At 31.2% G+C, this 24,489-nt stretch overlaps 1 protein-coding gene and 1 long non-coding RNA gene across 2 annotated transcripts; both read left to right on the forward strand.

Annotated features, from left to right (window-relative positions):
- Window positions 1-9,434: 9,434 nt before the first annotated feature.
- LOC136999211 (uncharacterized) lies at window positions 9,435-14,948 on the forward strand. The gene is made up of 2 exons (XR_010889592.1): window positions 9,435-12,065; window positions 12,185-14,948. It is a non-coding gene; the product is annotated as an uncharacterized lncRNA (long non-coding RNA).
- Window positions 14,949-18,146: 3,198 nt separating this feature from the next.
- LOC136999210 (uncharacterized) lies at window positions 18,147-23,696 on the forward strand. Its single transcript, XM_067352693.1, has 2 exons — window positions 18,147-18,660; window positions 20,694-23,696. The coding sequence occupies exons 1-2, from the start codon at window positions 18,634-18,636 to the stop codon at window positions 22,308-22,310; spliced, it is 1,644 nt and encodes a 547-aa protein (XP_067208794.1). The 5' UTR covers window positions 18,147-18,633; the 3' UTR covers window positions 22,311-23,696.
- The last annotated feature ends 793 nt before the right edge of the window (window positions 23,697-24,489 follow it).

A 24,489-nucleotide genomic window follows, 5' to 3' on the forward strand; every position in this document is an offset into this window, starting at 1 on the left:
AATATAATGTAAAAAAGTATCCTAAAGAAACATTGAACGTTTTCAACTCAATAGAAGACAGACTGAAATTCACCATAGAAATAAGACCAGACAACTCAATTAGTTTTTTAGACACCCTCATTACAACAGAACAAAATGAAATAATTTTCAATCACTACCAAAAACCCACAAATTCAGGCAGATTTTTAAATTTTAACTCAAACCACCCGATACAACATAAAAGAGCAATCATTAGCAATATGACAGATAGAATTTTAACATTGTCACATCACAAATTTCACAAGAGCAACCTTAATAAAGCAATAAACTCATTACTTGAAAACGGTTACCCACTAAAATTTATTTTCGAGAACATGAGAAATAGGATTAACAAATATAATAACGACAAAAAAAGTACGGGAAACAAAGAACATAGCAAAAAAACAGAAGAAAAAGAAAAGAAATATTTCACCATACCATACATGAAAAATGACACAAAGAAACTAGAAAAGAAAATCAAAGAACACGGATTCTCACCCGCATATAGTTGCCACAATAAATTAAATACATACATAAAAACCGGTAAAGACAAATTAGAACACAAAAAACAAAATGACATAGTATACCAAATAAATTGCAGGCAATGTGAAGCCACATACATAGGACAAACAGGTAGACAATTACAAACCAGAATAAAAGAACACCGTAAAGATATAAATAAAAAAACGGGAACACTATCAGTAATATCAGAGCATAAAATAGAGTATAACCAAGAATTTGAATGGGACAATGTTAAAATATTAGACAAGGAACCAACATACAGAAAACGGTTAATATCAGAAATGATACACATAAAAAGACACACACAAGCAATAAATAAACAGAGTGATACGGATTTCCTACCAAATACTTACTTACCTATACTGAGGTCACTCCCTCCAATCAACAAATAATCATACCATCAGTAACGATCACACCAGACAAGACGACTCAGTATGAAATGAACAACACACAAAGTAACAAATCCCAATAAAAAGCAATCCAGCTAGTCAGAAGAATTAAGGTGAGAACGACTAACAGCATAATTAATTTAATTAAATAAAGATTAATAACACATTGAAATCATAATTACAGTTAATTAAGAACATTAAACCAATAAATAAAAATCAACAGTTGCCATGTCTGACACACTGAAAAAAGCAAGGGGTGGACAAAAAGTTCATAAAAATGGACAAAATAGAACCACACCAAAAACAATCAGTAAATTTTAACTAAGAGACGCAACAAAAATTAGATTGTAAGTAAAAACAGTAATAGGGCCGAAGAAGACCCAAAAATTTATAATTAGTCAGTTTATATGTAAGTTTTTATTAGTAAAAGAATGTTAATTTTATCCGTTATAGCGCTGAAGAAGGCCCAAAAAAAGGTGCCGAAACGTTCGACAATTATATGTAAGACATATGACAATCATATGTAAGATATAGTAATAAATAGCACCTAGAACAAGCTAAGACTCAATAAATAAGCGTGTGTTATCATTTTAAAGTTTTAATTGAAAAAATGAGCCTAATTAAAAAATTCTTTTTATAGTTATTTTAATATTCTATATACGATTGTATTAATTGTAAAAATTAGGGCCTATCCAGACACACTAGCATAGTCGCATAAACATATGCATTAGGAAAAAAACAAAATTGTCATGGAATTTGTCATATTAAGTGTACATTCTATATTTGTTAAATAAATAGACGGATAAACGTATAGATATTAATTATGAAATTCAACAGAAATAAACAAATTCTCATTTAAAGAATGCACTGCCACCCAGTAATAAATTATCTTTGAGGATGATTATCATATAAACATAAAGTTGAGACTTTAAGAAGAACTGAAACATTAGTCTGCGATTTTTCGGAAAGTTACAACTGTTTGTGTGAAATTCGTGAATTTTTAAACTGAAAAATCTTAATCCTATAATTTTTATTCTAAGTGTATAATAATTTATTTTAAATTATTAATTAATTTAATATTTTAAGTTTAAAACAATTGTGATTTATTACATATAAAATAATATAACACGAAATTAAGTACCTATGTAGTATATAATAAGTTAATAAATCTTGAAATGTAAGATTCTTATATTTAAAATAGCAGTGCACATTTATTGCAAAAAAGTAACTGAAAAGTAACGACTCGTTACTTTTTGAGTAACTATAACTGTAACGTGTTACTTTTCAGAATCGGTAACTTCTAACTGTAACTGTAGTTGTTTTTTCAGTAAAAAAAACTGTAACTTTAACTAGATACTTTTACAAAATAACTTTCCCAACTTTGCATTTAACTATGGCTGTGAGAACTGTATAGATAGGCTTATGTCAACAGCGACTTTTAGGCCGGTTCTACAATAAGTTGCAAATACTCCGTCGCCAGTCGCGAATGCTCCGTCTTACTAAAAATAACTAGAAATAGCGCTTTCCAATTAGTAGTTGCCATCCTTCGCGACCGGTGACGGGGCATTTGCAACTTATTGTAGAACCAGCTTTAATGTAATATCTATTTAACTTGAATTTATATCAATTCTTTTGCTAACCATAGATAATGTGATTGTAGCAACCATAACAGTTTTCTCCGTGCTCTGACTTCGTTTATAAAAAATTACCAGCTCACGGATAAATCGCCTCTGGTATTATTTATTCTAAATTGTCAGCTCACGTTAGATCGCCTCTGACTTCGTTTATAAAAAATTGCCAGCTTACGGATAAATCGCCTCTGGCATTATTTATTCTAAATTGTCAGCTCACGTTAGATCGCCTTTGACTTCGTTTATAGCCAAGTAAGTGCAAACCGAAGGTCACATCTTATTGAAATAATTTTAGCCGGAAGAACATACAATAACCAAATAATTGAAATACCCATTAACAATAATTATTATTAATATTATCTTAATTTTTTTGCATTAAATCCAATCAGACAAAATTTGAATAGATGACAAGGACTATTGACATTATTAGACGAAAACGCAAGAGACGAACTCTCTCTAAAATACAAAGATCTAAATTCCGCATAACACAAACACATTAAAGGTCGAGACAACTTACATCAAAACAATTAATTGCTTTCAGAACAATAGTTAATGAAATAACAGGAATTTCTATTCTAACAACGAATAATAATATTTAAAATTATTAAAGATACAGAGGAAAATGAGCAAATAACCCAGTCAAAACCCAGTAAGTTTATTAAATCAGAAGACTTTATAAACACCACTACAGAACAAATAATTTTCGAAGATAATATAGATAATATTGATAATATAGATAATATTAAATCTTTATGAAGAGTCGAGTTTCAATTTAGTAAATCCGACTATCTTTAATAATAAAGACTTGTATACTAACGCTGAATCTATGAATGAGATTAACATTGATCCCTTGGAATCGAAAATAAGAAAATCATTACTTACATTTGAACTCGGAATTATTTCATCTTTTCGGTCGATTCTCGTGGTATACGCCTCCTTTCCTCTCCTTACCGCGCGCGCGGCAGCCGCTAGAGTCAGCGCAGCCGAGCGTTAGGAGCGGCGCTATCCGATAAATGTTAGGTTCTTCTCCCTTGATCACTAAAAGTTAAAAAAATGTATTAAAAATATTTTTTTTATTTTTAAATTTATTATGTGGAAATATTTCAATAGATTTTCACGTTACTCATGAGGTACTATTACTATTGAGGAAAAAAATATTTTTAATAAATTTTTTTAACATTAATTGGATAGCGCCGGTCCTAACACTCGGCGGCGTTGGTTAGGTTAGGTTAGGTTAGGTCACTGATAACATTACATTATTTATTGGTGACAACGGCATACTTTCTCAAGACGTTATATATGCATATGTTTACTTTTATTTGATATAATTTTCTTACCTCAATATTTATATGCACAAAATAATGAGAGGAATAAATTGGTGTAAAGGAAACATATAGTTGTTTTTTAGAAAAAGTATAAATTTGTAACGAGCAAGTACATATTTTTTCTTAAAAACAACTGTTTATTTCTTTATACCAATTAATTTTTTTCATTATTTTGTGCATACAATTCATTATTTTATGCAAATAAGAAAAATGAATATTTTACGAGATATTTTATTGTTTTTGTAAAATTATGTCATAGTATAAAATATCTCGTAAACTATTTAATTTGTGGCCATCTTACCTATATAACTTTTAACGCCGAATATTGCGAGAAATCGATTTATAAAAAAATTAGAATAAGATTCCATTTAAAAAAACTAGGTTGACTTTGAAATCTCCGAAGCGCTTTCATCCAAATTAATATGCCTGTCTTTTTTCTCCCTTCGAACCAAACATCTTTTGTCTAAAACGTTTTCCTATAAAATGTTTTATTTTTGAGATATTTAATATGAGTGTAGAATTTATGGAATAACTTTATTTCTTTACAAGCAAGCTTTATAAACAGGATTTATTTATATAGAATAAATAACAGCAAGAATTTTTAGGAGACATTGCATTGATGATTTAGTGATAATAAATAAATACTATTTTGAAATGTTAATGTGATTACTTGATTTTCAACTATTCAGAAATACAATACTATACAGAAGAAAAATGTAGCTTCACTTTTTTATAAGCAAACTTTTTGCAATATTTTATTTAGTATAATAATTTTAAATATCTGGATATGTTTATTAAAATAATTTTAAACTGTTTGCTTGCTTATTGCAAAAAAACTTGTACAAAAAAGTTCACAAATATTAATCTAAAATTTATAATGTGTTTGTTTTATTATATACGTATTAATGCAACTTTTTTATTTTTCAGATCCAGAAAAAAAAATTAGAAAAAATAATCTGCTGCGCTGAGTTTTGGCCCTGACTGGCTTGCCTTAGGCGCCCAATTAGAAAATCTGGTATAGAATTCTGTAACTTTAATTATTCGTTTAAAGTGATTGTGATACTTGCATCACTAAAAGGCTGCCCGTATATTTGTATAAGGCTGCTCCGAGCGCCAACTCAAAATGCATCATCAGTGTCACAAGTTCTATTATGGCAAAGAGGAAAAAGACATTTTGGCTTCCAAAAAATGGTTGACGGACACGACGATAAATAGTTTTCATGCGTTACTCGAAAGAAATTCTGAATATGCACCTCGGCTTGTATCGTTGGCGTTTTTTCCTGATCAGATTGTTCCACTCGAAAATCTAAAAAAGAAGCATTTGCAAATACTGTACAGTGATTTCGCCGGTGGACATTGGGTTACTTGTCATTACGACGCAAAGTCTGTTATTATATATGATTCTTATGAAGGCAGTCGTGATGCTAATAAGCAAAATTTGAATGAAAAAATTCGAATTTTTGTGGAGAGATTATTTCCCTTTCATGATTTTCAAAACAATCCGATAGTCTTTCCTACAGTCCAGTCGCAAGACGACGATAATTGTGGTCCTATGGCAATTGCGTTTGCTACATCGATTCTGTTCGGCATAAATCCTTGTATTGTGACGTACGATCGATCTTTGCTAAGACCTCATTTGTCTGCAATGTTTGCAGGACAAACAATAACTCATTTCCCGCACCTCTGTAATTCAACTGCTCCATCAGTGCTGCAAGATCGAGCATCCTGCAACAGAGCAACATGAGGGGAACGGCCCCCACCATGCGGGCACTACACAAGCGAGAACCGCACGTCACGCGTCCGTGTGCGCACGCGTCTGCGTAGCATGCTATATTTTGTGTCACTTCCCCAGCCCGCGAAAAATGTTACGTATGATAAATGCAAAGAAGCCAACCGTTTTTAATCGAGTAAGGCGAATCGCTTGAATAATAGAGATTCCGTCTTCTAGACCTGCATCTTGCAACTTTTTTTTTTCTTTTTCCCGCATTTCTTTTTAACGCACAATTTTCTAATGCACACTCAAATAAATAATTAGATAATTTTTTTTGCTAAAAAGTATTATTTTATATTCATTAAAAATATTCGCATAAGTTAAATTAATAACTGTAGAAAAAGATATTGATTTACTATGACTTGTTAATAGAAAAATAAAATATAATTTTACAATTTTGCAATAAAATGCAAGTTTAACATATGCAAAGATTATTAATAAATATAAAATAATACTTTTTTGTCGAAAACATTATTTAATAATTTGATTGATTACTGTTAGAAACTCATGTGCAAAAAAGTTGCAAGAAGCAATTTTCAAACACAATATCTTCAACATTTTAGCTACTCGCTTTACCCGTTTAGCCACGCTTGCTACTTGACATTTACCTCTTTAAATTGAAAAGAAAGATATATTAATAATTTATTAGTAGTTAATAATGGCCTTCCACGCCACCCATGAGGTGCCACTAATAGCGCGCTAAATTTTTTTAAAAAGTGGATCTTTGCCTGTAGCCTATTATACCACATATTATTACAAAATACCCCAAAAAATATATTACTATATAAATATTATGTATATTACGATATAAATACTATATGTATATTATTAACATATATACACTCACCCGAAAAAAAAGCGGTACACTGAAAATGTGGGAAAAATTCATCAAATTTCAACTGACGATAACTTCGTAAATAATAAAGATAGAAAGTTCTATAAAATATGGAAATGAAGCTAAAAATCTCTACTTTAAGAATCAATTTATTTCAATGTTGCAAAATAAATTTATTGAAAATGGCGGATGACAAAGCGCGAGCATGCAAAATTGAAAAATAATGGTTCGAGTTTGCGACGGTGCACGGTATAAACAAAAAATTGTAGCTTATTGGGATCAAAAGCGTACGAAAGTACAGAGTCTCCTCTTTAAAATGCTTTTTTATGCATCTCGATACGATGATTTTTCGCCGAGAGATTCGCATTTGAAGAAAAAGGCAGATTCTTACTTCAAATGCGAATCTCTCAGCGAAAAATCATCGTATCAAGATGCATAAAAAAGCATTTTAAAGAGGAGACTCTGTACTTTCGTACGCTTTTGATCCCAATAAGCTACAATTTTTTGTTTATACCGTGCACCGTCGCAAACTCGAACCATTATTTTTCAATTTCGCATGCTTTTGCTTTGTCATCCGCCATTTTGGAGAAAATTGTTGCACATTATTGCGTTATGAATTTTCGAACACTAGACATCCAAACTTTTAAAATGGTTTTTAAAAAATCCTGCTAGCTGTATTACGTGCCGAGATATTCAATTTTGAACCAGACCGAATTGCAAGAATAAGAATTCCGTGGTCATCAGCTCCGCGGTATTTTAAAACTCCAAACTCTTCTTACGGTTGTAAGTGTCAATTCTGCTTTTAGCGTTACCCAGGATCAACGGCGTGGACGTGGCAGAAATCTGATCCCGTGTGTGTGTGTGTGTGCGTGCACCACTGGGATAAGGACCTCATGGCTCGTCAGGTCCACGATATTTAACGACTCCAAACCCTCCCGGTGGTGCGTGTACAATTGCGTGTGCGCGCGCGTATATTAATAATGGGTATGACCTCCTCGTGCGCGTATTACCTCATTCATGCGACGAGGTATACTCCTTATTAATGTTCTAATTTCAGACTGCGTAATGTCATTCCACTCTATTTCAAGAACTCTTCGAAGTTCTGGCAATGACTGAGGAGCAGGTATATGATTTCGTACTTTTCTGTTAATATTGTCCCATAGGTGTTCAATGGGATTTAAATCTGGACTCATTGCTGGCCATTCGAGTCGATTTATGCCAACTTCATCGCAGAAATCAAGCACTTTTCTCGCAATGTGCGGTCGAGCATAAACAAAAAGTCAGGGCGGAGAAATCACAAAAGATCTGCAGACATCTCCTTCGGATGCAAAACAATTGATTGAAAAATAATGGTTCGAGTTTGCGACGGTGCACGGTATAAACAAAAAATTGTAGCTTATTGGGATCAAAAGCGTACGAAAGTACAGAGTCTCCTCTTTAAAATGCTTTTTTATGCATCTCGATACGATGATTTTTCGCTGAGAGATTCGCATTTGAAGTAAGAATCTGCCTTTTTCTTCAAATGCGAATCTCTCGGCGAAAAATCATCGTATCGAGATGCATAAAAAAGCATTTTAAAGAGGAGACTCTGTACTTTCGTACGCTTTTGATCCCAATAAGCTACAATTTTTTGTTTATACCGTGCACCGTCGCAAACTCGAACCATTATTTTTCAATTTTGCATGCTCGCGCTTTGTCATCCGCCATTTTCAATAAATTTATTTTGCAACATTGAAATAAATTGATTCTTAAAGTAGAGATTTTTAGCTTCATTTCCATATTTTATAGAACTTTCTATCTTTATTATTTACGAAGTTATCGTCAGTTGAAATTTGATGAATTTTTCCCACATTTTCAGTGTACCGCTTTTTTTTCGGGTGAGTGTATATACAGGGTGTCAATTAAGTCCCGGGACGGCTGAATATTTTCTCATGTAAGGTATTTTTGAAAAAGGTCAAGGTCATTTCTGAAGTAATTTTTAACGAGGAATCCAACGGTGACCTTCAATTTGACCTTGAGCTTGACCTTCAAGGTCATTTCAAGGTTAGGTTAGATTTTTTAAATAGAAACCCCTATTTTTGATTCCAAAATCTAATAGCTGGTGTCAAGAGCTTTTCAAAACACTATAATAAAGTTATGTTTCATTAAGTACTTTTCGAGCTATGAGGCTTGTAAATTACAGTATTTTGACATAAAATACAAAATATTTTGTAAAACATTCAATTTTTGGGAATCTTACCTTGATACTTTTATGCATAAAATAATAAGACGAATCAATTGGTATAAAGAAAACACATAGTTGCTTTCAAGAAAAAGTATGCAGTTGCATGTTGCAAACTACATATTTTTTCTTGAAAGCAACTATGTGTTTTCTTTATACCAATTGATTCGTCTTATTATTTTATGCATAAAAGTATCAAGGTAAGATTCCCAAAAATTGAATGTTTTACAAAATATTTTGTATTTTATGTCAAAATACTGTAATTTACAAGCCTCATAACTCGAAAAGTACTTAATAAAAAATAACTTCATTATAGTGTTTTGAAAAGCTCTTGACACCAGCTATTAGATTTTGGAATCAAAAATAGGGGTTTTTATTTAAAAAACCTAACCTAACCTTGAAATGACCTTGAAGGTCAAGCTCAAGGTCAAATTGAAGGTCACCGTTGAATTCCTCGTTGAAAATTACTTCAGAAATAACCTTGACCTTTTTCAAAAATACTTTACATGAGAAAATATTCAGCAGTCCCGGGACTTAATTGACACCCTGTATATATATATATATATATATATATATATATATATATATATATATATATAAGTATGTCTAAGGGATGTTGCAGGTACCATTTTTAATTCATGTCGTTTCTTATTGGAAATAGTAAGGGATAATTAATTGCATTGTTCCTCATTCAAATTTTTAAAAATATTTTATTTATTTGTGAAATATTACATAAAACTTATAAAATGGCTATTTCCAAGTCCGTTCATTATTTTCTTTATAATTTAAGAAATTTAAAGAATTAACGATTTTTTCGTAAATGCCAGATGTATTCTAACAGTAAGAAATGCTTACATTATGAAAAACAATTATATTAATTCCATTTTTAAATCGGTCCTGGATTTCACCAATTAGGAATATATGTATTATACAATTTCGGAACCATTTAAAAGTATATATTTTTCATTATTCAATGTATTTTATATATTTTTAATCGATGTATTCAGCATTAGAAAATATATTTAAAAGAAACAGTCGGAACTTATTCTCATTTCTATGTTTATTTTGTTATCCAATTATTTTTATTAATAATATAGATACTTCTAAGATCAGAGAAGATATTGTCTCATCAAAGTTGGTTACCGATTGTTAGCTGAAGAAAACCCTATTGTCAGTATATAAATTAGGGTCAAAAGACATATTTGCTTATTATTCATTATCTGTATATATTTAATAATTACCATATTGAATTCGCCATTTTAAATTATTTTATTTTAATCCCAGATTTGTAATTAGTAATCAAAATAATTATTCTAATTGATTCCAATATTTTTTTTAATATAAAATAATATTGTTATATAAAATTTTATTATTATATTTTATTAATAATTTATTATTAATTTCTGAAATTTCACTATTGTAAATTTGCACTTGTGCTAGTATTCATAAAAATTGATTTTGTTAAATAATAAAACACTTAATGTTTTAATAATATTATAAAAGATTAAAATAATAAAATTTTTTCTACGAATTAACATGAGCAATTTTTTGACGCCAAATTTTTGTTATTGGCGGGACCGTTTATAATGTATATTTATGTCTAATTTTTAGAACACAATTGAAAATTTGTATGTATGTAAATAAGACTGTCTTGTCTAATTTTCGATAACAACACGAGAAATTTTTGAAATATCAAATTTTTGACGGAATTAATAATATAACGAGTTTTTCAATTAGGACTGTCAGTATAAATCATTTTAAATCTGTGTTTAACGCTAGCATCCATAAAAATTGATTTTATTAAATAATGAAACATTATTAATATGATAAAAAGCTAAAATAATAAATTTTTTCTGAAATAGCACGTGCAATTTTTATGGCGCCAAATTTCTGTTATTGACGTGACCATTTGTATAATATATATTTACGTCAGATTAACGGTTAAATTTCCAAAATATCATTGAAAGTTTATATTAATAAGTTTTCTCTTGTCTAATATTCGATGATATTAACATGAGAAGTTTTTAAACCAGTAAATTTTTGATAATATCAATAGTGTAACGCGTTTTGTTATCAAGATTGCCAGCTTAAATCATCTTAAAATTGCATTTAGCACTAGCATCCATAAAAAATAATTTTGTTAAATAATAAAACATTAAAATTTTAATAACATGATAAAAGATTAAAGTAGTGAAATTTTTCCTGTGAATTAGTATGAGCAATTTTTATGGCGCCAAATTTTTGTTATTGGCAGGACCATTTATAATATATATTTATGTCAAATTAACGCCTAAATTTTCAGAATACCATTGAAAATTTGTATCAATAAGATTGTCTTGTCTAATTTTCGATAATAATAATACGAGAAATTTTTAAAATATCGAATTTTTGACGGCATCAATAGTGTAGCGAGTAAAAGCTAATAAAAAGCTAAATTAAAAAAATTTTTTTTTAAATAGTACAAACAAATTTTATGGCGCTAACTCTTTGTTAATGATGGAACGATTATGTTACGTCCTAATCTGGAGGGAAAGGGGCGGAATCAGGCATACGAACAAACGCAACAATAAAAGTAGGAGTTTGTGGTGTTTGCTCGCTGGTCGGTATGAAAGAAGGCGACCGCGCGAGCCGAACGAATTCCTTTGACTGAGAACAGGTCAACGATCGTAAGGATCGATATTACTCTGTTAGAGGCCTCAATTAATCGTTCGTGGTTCCCTTTTCTGCATGTGATAGCAATGTGCAAGTTTGTTAAAAAGAAGACTGATTTCACGCTATATCCAATATTCTGAATTAACACGAATGTATTTAATAGCATCGTGAAGTGCATAATTTAATTCTGATACAACGTGACTTATATATTGTACAGTGCATACGTAGTCACTTTTAACGGAAAAAAAGTTCAATGAATTAACAATAATCCAACTGTACTGGAAGTACACAAGTATTGTAATTTATCACTGTACTGTTTTATAATAGCTTCGTCAGTGATAGTCATCGGATCGAAAAGAGGTTATTCGATCTGAAAATCCAAATGTCTGCATGTGATAGCAATGTGCAAGTTTGTTAAAAAGAAAACTGATTTCACGCTATATCCGATATTCTGAATTAACACGAATGTATTTAATAGCATCGTGAAGTGCATAATTTAATTCTGATACAACGTGACTTATATATTGTACAGTGCATACGTAGTCACTTTTAACGGAAAAGAAGTTCAATGAATTAACAATAATTCTTGGTGTTAATTGTTGAATTATATGAACTTCGAATAAAAAATTTATTCCCAAATATGTGGGCAGACACCATCCTTATTGTATTTATCAGTATATGTACAGCGTTATTGGGTAAAGGTAAAAAACATAAAAGGCAATATTTTCATGAATGTATTTATAAGTTGAAAAAAAAAACAAAATAATTTATTTAATTTATTTATTTGTTCTAATATATTTATTTTATATATATTGTTTAGGTTTGACATGGTTAATGGTGTATAGAACTGAAAAATATTAAAAATTAAAGGCTGAAGTTGAAAAGCAGAGTAAAAAATATAAGTCTACAAAATATCTATGAGGTATTCAAGATATTTATGAGGTATTATATGAGGAATTGTATATACAAAAAAACATCTGTATAAAGTGATTTTGTTTGCCAGTGGAAAAAAGAAAAGAGGCTCATGGAGACTCTTTGGACAAGCAGCAAAAGAAGAAGATAGAACGCGAAGAGGAAAGATTAAAGAATAATAATCGAGACTTATCTCTTGTAAAAATGAAATCCATGTTTGCTATTGGATTTGCGTTTACGGCACTGTTAAGTATGATCAATAACATATTTGATGGACGAACTGTTGCGAGATTACCGTTTGTTCCAATCAGCTGAATATAAGGTTTATCCCATAGAAATCTTCCAGGCGATGATTATACGGAATGCTCATTTATATTTTTATACATATTATGCACCATGAGTATCAGACAGGTAAATTTAATTTGTTTCCTTGAATACATTTGGTTATGTATTAAACATATTTAAAAATAATAATAATTTTAATTATTTTAATAATTTGGTTATGTACATATTTAAAAATAATAATAATTTTAATAATTTTAATAATTTGGTTATGTATTAAACATATTTAAAAATAATAATAATTTTAATAATTTTTATTAAAACAAAGAATTTATATTTCAATTTATACAAACATATTTTACATTTATAATAATAATTAAATAATAACATTAAATAAAATAATAACAATTAATAATAATGGTAACATTTTTATGTACAATTTATCTTCTTACTCTTTGATTCTGTTTCTTCTAATTTTTCTGTAACGAAATATTATGTATTTTGTAAAACTAATATTATGTAATAAAAATTCTAAATTAAAATTTCTAAATTCTAAATTAAAATTTTTAATTAAAAAAAAAATTTATAATTTTAATTCAAATAAATTTATTGTAATTGTATACCTTCTAATTTTCTTTTCTGAGGTGTATTTATCCCTTTCAATAAATGGAGTATTGACATTCGACCATCTTTTTGTTTTAAATCATTGATGTCATTTACAAGTAAATATGGCGGATCAGCTATAAAATTATCAAAGTTATATATATAAATTAATGTGTACGTACTTTAAGTGTGTGATTTTATAAAAATTTTTATTTATTTAAAATTTTTATTTATTAAAAATAAAATAATTTATTCTTTATTCTTCCAATTTTTTGCTTTTTTGCTTTTATATTTATTTATATTTAATATTATTTAATATTTATTACGAGATGAATAAAAAAAAATATTATAAATATTATATTATCTTTAATTAAAATTAATAAAATTACAATATTTTTTAAATTAAAGTTTTAAAATTAGTGAGAAATATAAATATTTTTACCATTGAGTTGCATAATTCTTTTAATTTCAACTTTGTCACCTTTTTTTAAATTTAAATCTAAATAATTATTATTAGAAAAATTTAAAATATGTATTTCCAGTTTATATAAGCCATCAGTAATTGATCCACATCCAATAATTTTGTTTAATTTTGTGTTAAAAAGTTCAGAAAAATTTGTCTTAATATATCCATCTAAAACTGAAGTATTTATATACATGTATAATATGGTAAAGAAATATAAAAGTTTAGTTTTATTAGTATTATAATAGTATAAAAATAAAATAAAATAAATATTTAAAAAAAAAAAAAATTTATAAAATATTTAAAATATTAAATAAAAAATAAAATAAAGTACAATAAAATATTTTAAATTTTTGAATAATACTTTTAGAGAAATTTATATAGAAATGGAAACATAACTTACTAATGTATCCTGGACTATCTAATACATCGCATAATTTTGTTTCCTTATATTTATTATTTGTAGTTTTTATTTCATAATAACCTAAATTTGATATAATTGTATTTTTTTTTATTAATAACTCATATGCCACATTGCCATTATTAAATTGGCTATTTCTAGGTTGTCTCGCAAACGCTCCATCGATATGTATTATCTACATTAAAAAATTAGAGAGGGGTTCAACTGTGTGTGTGCCTACATTCCCATTTGCCAACAGCTTCGTTTGCCCACAACATTTTGCCGACAGCTTCAATTGCCGACATTCCCGATTGCCTACAGAGCGATTGCCTACAAGTGTGATGTCCCGACAATGGTAAAATTCAAAAAACAGAACATTATTAAAGAGATCTGTACAAGTCCATCTAAAATTCATCCAAAGAGCAAGATTGAAGTTATGATTAGTGTTAACTGTATTATTAGTTATAAAAATATTAATTATACTATAGCTATAAGAATACTGCATAATTGAACAATGCATTGAACAAATAAGTGAAGAGATAAGAATAAAATAAGCAAAGGTTACCAGACACCCATCTTATCCGTCGGCTATCTTCTATAAACGAAAACGAGCTGCATATCAACTTCCAGCCAAACGATATTCCAACGTATCAAGAAGCCAATGTGACGATTAAAAATCTATGCGATACTCTCGAGGGCCTACTCCCCACCACAAGAGGACCAACGTACATCATCGCTCGTGAGACAGTTCTCTTCCAGCAGACTCACTGTTAGGTCATATTAAGTTCTACATACTATTTTTCTCTGCATTGTTCAGTTGAAAACACTGAGTTATTTGGTTTATATTTAGCAGTGTAATATCTGCATTATTAAGACGTATCTATAAGGCTTTGTTCCTAATTAAAATTAGGTAAGCTAATTTAATCTATTTTATTTAATTTTATTCATATCCTTTTCATACGATAGATTGTTACCTCCTGTATCCCTAGTAAACCCGGTGAATGCAGGGTGACTAAAAAATAAGGAGACATTTCATATTTCGCGCTAATAGTCGATATTACAGAATTCTCTACACACGTCTAGTGACCAGACGTAACATAAAAATTGGTGGCAGCGGTGGGATTTGATAATGATCTATCGTTCAATAATTTTGTTTAATAATAATATTTCAGTGTAAGTACTATATTCCACTGTGTCGTGATTTGTGAATTTAAAATGTCACACGGTACTCGCTCGCAGGGACCGGTGTCGACCGACGCCGAAATAGACATTAGGCAAAAACATCTCGATGAACGTGAAAAACAATTACGCGCACAGCATCAAGCTTTGCTACGCGAACGCGAAGAAATAGAAAAACGCGCTACTGAAGCTATTGACGCGAATTCACTTATGCAAGTGCTTTCTAAAATACAAAGTGAACTCTCTCAGTTACAAAAATTGCCGGAACAAATAAATATGTTAGAACAACGCGTGAACGAAACTTCAAGAGCCGCATCGGCCTACGAAGAGTATCAAAGCATGCCGGCGCAGGACGAAGTGCCAGCATCATTTCCGATTTTAAAATTAAAGGATGTAGCTTCCAATATCCCTGCGTATGACGGTTATAAAATTTCGGTATTTCAATTTGCCCGTGCTTGTGAACGTGCTCGTGATCTATTATCCTCTGTACAGGAGCCTCAGTTAGTACAGTTTATTATTAATAAATTAGAGGGTGATGCGTACCAAGTTGTTGAAGGAAATATGTATACGCGTGTTGTCGATTTATTAGACAAACTAAAAGCTATTTTTGCACCGAATAAGTCAATTGCACAATATCGAGGTGAACTTGCTAATACTTACAAATTGCCGGCTGAAACAATTCTTAAATATGCGGGGAGAGTAAAAGATTTGAAATTTGCTATATTGGATGGAAATAGACGTCAGGGAAAAAGCATAAGCCGTACTTTCATAGAAGAAATAGATGGAGAAGTATTAGAAGCTTTTATTAATGGAATGCCGTCTAATATAATAACTCGTATGGAACACCGGCAAATAACCGATTTAGATGTAGCCATTGAGTGGGCCGTCAAAATTTCAAATAATTTAGAAGTAGAAAAATTACGCGAACGTCAATCTTCGCAGAAAACTGCTCCTTTACTACGCTCTGACATACAAAATATAGAATCACCGCACGCTGAACCACCAAAGTCAATTTTGAAAAATCCTAACACACTGATTCCGCGCCCTTGGATTAGACCACTAATTCCGGGTGTACCAGGTCCAAATTCTCCTGATGTGTGTCGATACTGTAAATTTCCGGGGCATAACATATCAAACTGCAAAAAGCTAGCATACCGAAACTCTGTACAGAATCCGGAAAACTTAGAAAGCCGCCCGATAGCGAGCGCGGCCCGGGATACGGCTCATGTTACAGCGCATCCGATAAGTGTACAGGCAGAACCAATAATAAGCGAAGGATGAATAATTCTGACGCAAATAATCAGGTCTCAAAATTTATTCCGGATGCAACAATAATAGTGGCAAACCCGGAGGCAGCTACTTTTTTGCCAAAAATAATACTAACTTGTAAAAATTTACAAGGATATTGCAAATTTATGATTGATTCAGGTTCTGCCATAAATATGATTAAGTCTAAAATCTTAAGAAACACTCCCATAGATTTAGATGATAGATTAATTTTAAGAGGCATTACTAAGGTTCCTGTTGAAACACAGGGAGCCGTAATTTTTGCAGTAGCCGGTAAGATAACAAAGTTTCACGTAGTGCAGGATGAAGTACCCATCCCGAGCGATGGAATTCTTGGCTCTGAATTTTTAAAAAATAATAATGCTATCCTAAATTACGATAAAGAAAGTTTGATTATTGGAAACATGTCAATTCCATTTTATAACGAAGAGAAAATAATAGTACCAGCCCGAACTGTGTTACCAGTCTCTTTTAATATCACTAATCCTGAAAGAACGGAAGGATACGTACCGCGTTGTAAACCCGTTAAAGGATTATATCTTGGTGAGGCACTTGTTACTAATTCACAAGGCAAAGGGTATTTAAAAGTATATAACGTCACTGAGCGTGACTACACAATAATACTAAAGCCCATGCACTTGATAGATTACTATTCTACCAATTTAATTGACTGTGTCAATTCTACTAACTCCACTGATTTCTCTGAATCCACTGAATTAAGTGACCTCACTAAGCCTACTAATTCCACTGCGCTTTGCTATTTCAATAAATCAAACATTGAAGATACAATTCCAGCAATTGAACACCGTTATAATAAATTAAAAAATCTAACAAACTTGAGTCATTTAAATGAAGAAGAGAGGAGACATGTAGAAACAACATTAGAAAAGAATATAGACTGCTTTTTCTTACCAGGAGATAAATTAAAATTTTCTAATATCACCAGTCATTCCATTCCTACCACTGACGACATTCCTATTCATGTTAAACAATATAGATACCCGCCAGTCCATAAAGAAGAAATAGATAAACAAGTGAAAAAATTACTGAAAGATAACGTTATTCAACCTTCCTCTTCCCCATATAATGCACCTCTTTGGATTGTGCCTAAGAAATCGATCGGAGAAAAAGAAAAAAAATGGAGAATGGTAATTGACTTTAGGAAGTTAAATGAAAAAACTATCGGGGATGCATACCCCCTTCCAAATATAGTAGAGATCTTGGATCAGTTAGGAAGTGCTAAATATTTTTCCATATTTGATCTAGCACAGGGCTTTCATCAAATTCCAATGAATCCGAATGACAGAGCTAAGACAGCGTTTTCCACCCCGTATGGGCATTACGAATATTTAAGAATGCCATTCGGTCTAAAAAACGCACCAGCCACGTTCCAAAGACTTATGGACAGTGTGCTGGTGGGTTTACAAGGAAACGAAGTATTTGTCTATCTAGACGATATTGTTGTGTATGCCAGATCCTTGGAGGAACATAGAATAAAAATTGAAAAATTAATGCAAAGACTAAAAGAAGCTAACTTACAGCTTCAACCCGAGAAATGCCAATTTTTGAGACACGAAGTTGTATATTTAGGCCATGTGATCAGTTCAATGGGGGTTAAACCAAATCCAGACAAAATTATAGCAGTAAAAAACTTTCCTATACCAAAAAATCAGAAAAATATAAAACGGTTCTTGGGCCTAGCTGGGTACTACCGTAGGTTTATTAAAGATTTCTCGAAACTTGCCAAACCTTTAACCGATTTATTAAAAAAAGATATACCTTTTACATGGACTCCCTTACAGGAAAAGGCTTTCACTATCTTACGAGACGAACTTTGTAAAGAACCTATTCTCCAATACCCAAATTTTAACAAATCTTTTATCCTCACAGTAGATGCTTGTGGATATGCTATTGGTGGTGTGTTAAGTCAAGGATCCATTGGAAAAGATCTGCCGATAACATACACTTCCAGAATCTTAAACAGCGCGGAGAGGAATTACTCGACTATAGAAAAGGAGTGCCTTGCAATTGTCTATTGTGTAACCTACTTCAGGCACTATTTATACGGACGGCATTTTACAATCCTAACGGACCACAAACCTTTGGTTTGGCTGCATTCCATAAAGGACCCAAGCTCTCGGCTATGGAAATGGAGGTTAAAACTATCCGAGTATGAGTTTGAGATAAATTATAAAAAAGGGAAAACTAATACTGTCGCTGATGCTTTATCCAGAAACCCGCCAAATGCTATAATACTTCCTTTAAATGAATCGCTTTCTTTTCATCAAACTGCTATACAATCTTCTAGGCCTCCTATAGCTTCTAAATACGATAATACTGCTCTATTACCAATTACTAACCAAACATCCTCTTTAGCTTCTTTAGCTATAGAAAATCCAATGGAAAATGCCTTACCGATATATCCAATAACCATTAACGAACTCCCGTCGTTCCCTTCTGATCTTCCACACTCAGACATTGAAATGAACTCGGATGATGAGCAATCGACAAGTACGGAACCCGACTCCGTTGATGATGATGACGATGAACAACTTTTAAGGATAAGAGAGACTCGCGACTCTTTGTTAATGCAGAAAGATAATCATATCATTTTTGTAAATTTAGACGGTACACTTTTCGATAAGGGTTCTAAGGACTATCAAAAAGCAAATAAACTTCCGCAATATAGTAATCTATCTATCGGGAGAGCCCGCGTAACCGACATAGGTAACAAAATTTTAATAGCCCTCGCGGTCAAAGCAAATAAACACATCCAAATTGAACGTGACGAAATAATAAATTGCATGAGATCTTTAACTGACGTAATTCAAGAACTACAAATAACCTCTGTTAGTATAGCACAAACAGACTTTTATGACAACATACCATGGGTTTTTGTGTATAGAAATTTAAAAAGATTTTTACTCGATCAGCCAATAACATTAACAATCTGCAAATCCTTGATACGTTTTCCTGAGATAAACGAGAGGGAAAATTTAATATATGAGAAACATGCAACCAAAGTAGGAGGACATAAAGGCGTGAATAAAACTTATAATAGACTCCGTCAGAATTTTTATTGGCCTACAATGAAACAGGACATACAAACCTATATTCAAAATTGCCGAAACTGCCAAATCAAAAAATTAACCAGAGTTAAGACTAAACAGCCCATGTTGATAACCGACACTCCGGGAGCCGCATTCGATAAGATTTCAATGGATATTATGGGCCCTTTGCCTACTACACAAAATAATAATTCATACATACTAACCATACAGAATCTTTTAACAAAATATTCAGTAGCCTCACCCTTGATGAGGGCAGATTCCATTTCAATAGCTGAAGCATTTGTAAAAAATTTTATTTGCATCTATGGGGCCCCGCGAGCATTATTAACCGATCAAGCTCCTACCTTTTTTACTTCTTTAATGAAAGCAATCGCTTCACATTTCAAAATTAGACAGTGCCGTACCACCGCTTACCATCCTCAGTCGAATGGTTCGATCGAAAGATCACATCACGTGTTAACAGAATACTTAAAAATATATACTAACAATAATAATGAATGGGACGAACATTTAATGACAGCTATGTTTGCTTATAACACCTCTGTGCATGAAGGAACTAACTATACACCATACGCTTTGGTCATATCCCTAGGGTACCTTCCTCTACCACTATTTTAGAAGAATATATGGAATTACCTTATCAAGATTACTTGACCAATCTTTTTAATACTTTAAAATCATCTCAAGAAATAGCCAGAGGAAATCTAATAAAATCAAAAGAAAAAAGTAAAAAATATTACGATCAAAAAGTAAATGTCCAAAAATTCAAGATTAATGATAAGGTTTATTTATTAAAAGAACCCATGAAGGGCAAATTTTCTGATCAATATTCGGGACCCTACGAGATCATTGAAATGTTACCTATAAACAATGCAAGAATTAACTTTAAAGGAAAACATCGCGTGGTACATGTTAATAAACTAAAGTTATCCAAATCTGCGCATACAATTGAACCGGGATGAAGGAAAGTGATAATTAATCATGACTTAAGTTGTAAACACAGCCCAGATTCCCGGATCTACGTATAATAAGAATATAGAAACGCGTTATAATATCATTAGTTAACCATTTAAAATCATTAATTATTAATTGTTACCAATTCATTGTATTAATTAAAATATTTTACTCACAGGCAAGTTTCGCCATCCTACTGACTTCAACCTTGCTCTCTGGTACGAATGCCATTATTGCATACGATTGCGGAGGAACCTACCTCAACGTAACCACAATTTCTTTACTAAGATCAGGTGAATGCGATTTGAATATAGACACACCGATAACTACGACTTCATATATACAATTACTACAATTAGCCAGCTACACACACACCGAAGTTATACAATGTAAAGTTGAGATCATGCGAACCATATACCACTGCGGCATGCACTCTCATATTGCGGCTGTGCATAATGGATACGCCAGTTACTTACAAGAAACATCACGCAGTAGATGCGTTCAAATGCATAGGGAAGGGCTTCTCAGGATAGGAGAATCAGACATTATAGACGGATTAAAACCTAATAATACTTACTATCGTAGTGTCACTATCGCAGGAAAGATAAAAGTAGACGGAACTTGTAAGGGCGTTCAATACTCAGACTATTACGGTACCTGGGATGATGTAATAGTTCAAGCCACAGTAAAAATATTGTTAAAAACCGCTTATGTATCAGTAAAACTAAACGCAGGAAAAATAATACTAAAATCTGGCACAATTTGCGATTTGAGCGAAGAAACCTGTGTAGACTCGGATGATGGATATACGTTTTGGCAAAGCATACCAATAACAGCTTGCGGGTTTGAAGCATATGATGTTTTATTTGAAGGGACTGCTACCAAGTTTCAAGGGTTGTTAGGCGCACAACACACTATTATATTCACTTTAGAGACACAAGACACGACTTTTGCTCTTACACAAACACGTAAACATACTACTTGCGGATACACATTACTTGGAACAGAACATCCCAAACTGTTCATCTTCGAGACTGAGAAAGGAAACATCTTTAAGACAATGTCAAAGACTGCCGTAACAAATTTGGACATGTTCACCTATGTAAACTCAAAATTTGTGTATGTGGAGAGGCATATCAGAAATCAGATAACCTCTCTTTACCAGGACATAATATTGCAAAAATGTGAACTGGAGAAACAGGTAATTCAAAATACCTTATCTTTAGCAACAATATTACCTGATGAGTTTGCATTCAGGCTTATGAAGATGCCTGGCTATATGGCAGTCACAGCTGGAGAGGCGATCCATGTAATTAAATGTATACCTATTGAAGTAACTGTCCGAAAATCAAACACTTGTCATACAGAACTACCGATCACTTTTAAAAACACCTCATTATACATGACTCCAAAATCACGAATCATTACTAAACATCATACACTTAGAGACTGCAACTCCCTTCTTCCAATACTTTACAATATTGACGAAAACTGGATACAGCTAAACCCAACACCTGCTATGACAACACCGCCACAAGAAATTAAACCATTAACAAAACTCTCTTGGAAATACTTGGCACCCAAATATTTGGCTACTAGCGGTATTTATTCTCAACAAGACTTAGAAGAATTAAGAGATCATATTATGTTCCCCGCTGAAAAAAGCGCTGTTTTACATACCATCGCTCGAGGCTTTACAGGACAATCAATCCCTTCCGATACCGTTTCTTTACAAAATTTGTTAGATGAAAATTCCTTGAATAAAATTTACAATAATACTTTGTCAAAAATATGAAACGGATTTACTACTTTTGGCGCTGCAACGGCCGGAATATTTGGAATATTTATAATAATCAGGTTAATCAAAATAATATTCGATACTCTAATTCATGGTTATGCACTACATGCAGCATACGGATGTAGTCTGCATTTACTAGCAGCTATTTGGAGCTCTTTCACACACTTGTTATTATATCTCGCTAACAAAAAACAGAACCAATCAGAACCAAAGCAAGAAACACATGTAAACGAGAGCGCTGCGAATGAAACCACACACAATACGCCAACGATAATAAATGCACAACCAACAGAAACACACGCACAACTTACACAAGCCGTACCCATAGTCTATTCGTTTCGAGATTTACGGGCTAAATTAGATGGAAGTGAACAAATCCCTTAGTAAAGTACTATCGGTATTTGTTACTTAAGGGGGGTGGTGTGATGTCCCGACAATGGTAAAATTCAAAAAACAGAACATTATTAAAGAGATCTGTACAAGTCCATCTAAAATTCATCCAAAGAGCAAGATTGAAGTTATGATTAGTGTTAACTGTATTATTAGTTATAAAAATATTAATTATACTATAGCTATAAGAATACTGCATAATTGAACAATGCATTGAACAAATAAGTGAAGAGATAAGAATAAAATAAGCAAAGGTTACCAGACACCCATCTTATCCGTCGGCTATCTTCTATAAACGAAAACGAGCTGCATATCAACTTCCAGCCAAACGATATTCCAACGTATCAAGAAGCCAATGTGACGATTAAAAATCTATGCGATACTCTCGAGGGCCTACTCCCCACCACAAGAGGACCAACGTACATCATCGCTCGTGAGACAGTTCTCTTCCAGCAGACTCACTGTTAGGTCATATTAAGTTCTACATACTATTTTTCTCTGCATTGTTCAGTTGAAAACACTGAGTTATTTGGTTTATATTTAGCAGTGTAATATCTGCATTATTAAGACGTATCTATAAGGCTTTGTTCCTAATTAAAATTAGGTAAGCTAATTTAATCTATTTTATTTAATTTTATTCATATCCTTTTCATACGATAGATTGTTACCTCCTGTATCCCTAGTAAACCCGGTGAATGCAGGGTGACTAAAAAATAAGGAGACATTTCATATTTCGCGCTAATAGTCGATATTACAGAATTCTCTACACACGTCTAGTGACCAGACGTAACACAAGCATTATTGCGCACATTTAAAAATTAAAAATTTATCTAGCACAAAAATAATTATATTTGTAAAAAAAAATTAAATACAAAAACAAAAATTAACTCAATAAAAAATTACTGCTTAAAAAAAAAAAATAAAAACAAAAATTAACTCAATAAAAAATTACTGCTTAAAAAAAATAAAAATATAAAATAAATAATAAAAAACCTACAAAAAATTAATATAATAAAACAAAAAATCAAGAACTAGAAAAAAATAAAGACAAGAAAAAATGAAATAATTATTACATTATAAAACAATATAACAATAGAGAAAAAAAAATGCTTTTAAAAGTGTAAAATAATATTTTTTAAAGTCTTAAAAAATTATTTTTATTAATAAAAAAAACCTACAAAAAATTAATATAATAAAACAAAAAAAATCAAGAACAAGAAAAAAATAAAGACAAGAAAAAATGAAATAATTACATTATTATAAAACAATATAACAATAGAGAAAAAAATGCTTTTAAAAGTGTAAAATAATATTTTTTAAAGTCTTAAAAAGTTATTCTTATTAATAATAAAAAGTTTGAAATAATACAATTAACTATATAAATTGTTAAAGAATTGGATAAGATTATATATAAATATATATATATATATATATATATATATATATATATATTAATAAATTTCATAGAAATACACATACACACACGCACGCGCGCGCGCAGATAAATGCACACACGCTCGCACGCACACACACATTCAGCGTGACGTCTCCCGACTGCTCTTGCAAAAAGTTTGCAATTAATTAAATAAATAATAATAATAATTTATTACTATTTAATTCTAAAACCTTAACCCTTCTTGCAAATCATAGCGTGAAATATGTGTTGAGAATAATCCTTTATTATTATTATTATTATTATAAATTATATAATGCTAAATATGTAATGAGAAAGAATAAATTTGAAAAAATGTATTTGTTTCTTATTATACTTTACTTAATATATATA

The sequence above is a fragment of the Linepithema humile genome, chromosome 4, assembly GCF_040581485.1.
Source record: "Linepithema humile isolate Giens D197 chromosome 4, Lhum_UNIL_v1.0, whole genome shotgun sequence".
Lineage (NCBI taxonomy): Eukaryota > Metazoa > Arthropoda > Insecta > Hymenoptera > Formicidae > Linepithema > Linepithema humile.

Bases quoted from the DNA above. Each gene is read 5' to 3' on its own strand.
- LOC136999210 (XM_067352693.1), top strand. From the start codon at position 18,634: ATGGAAATGGAGGTTAAAACTATCCGA. The intron at 18,661-20,693 runs GTATGAGTTTGA...TTTTACTCACAG, and splicing joins TGGAGGTTAAAACTATCCGA to GCAAGTTTCGCCATCCTACT.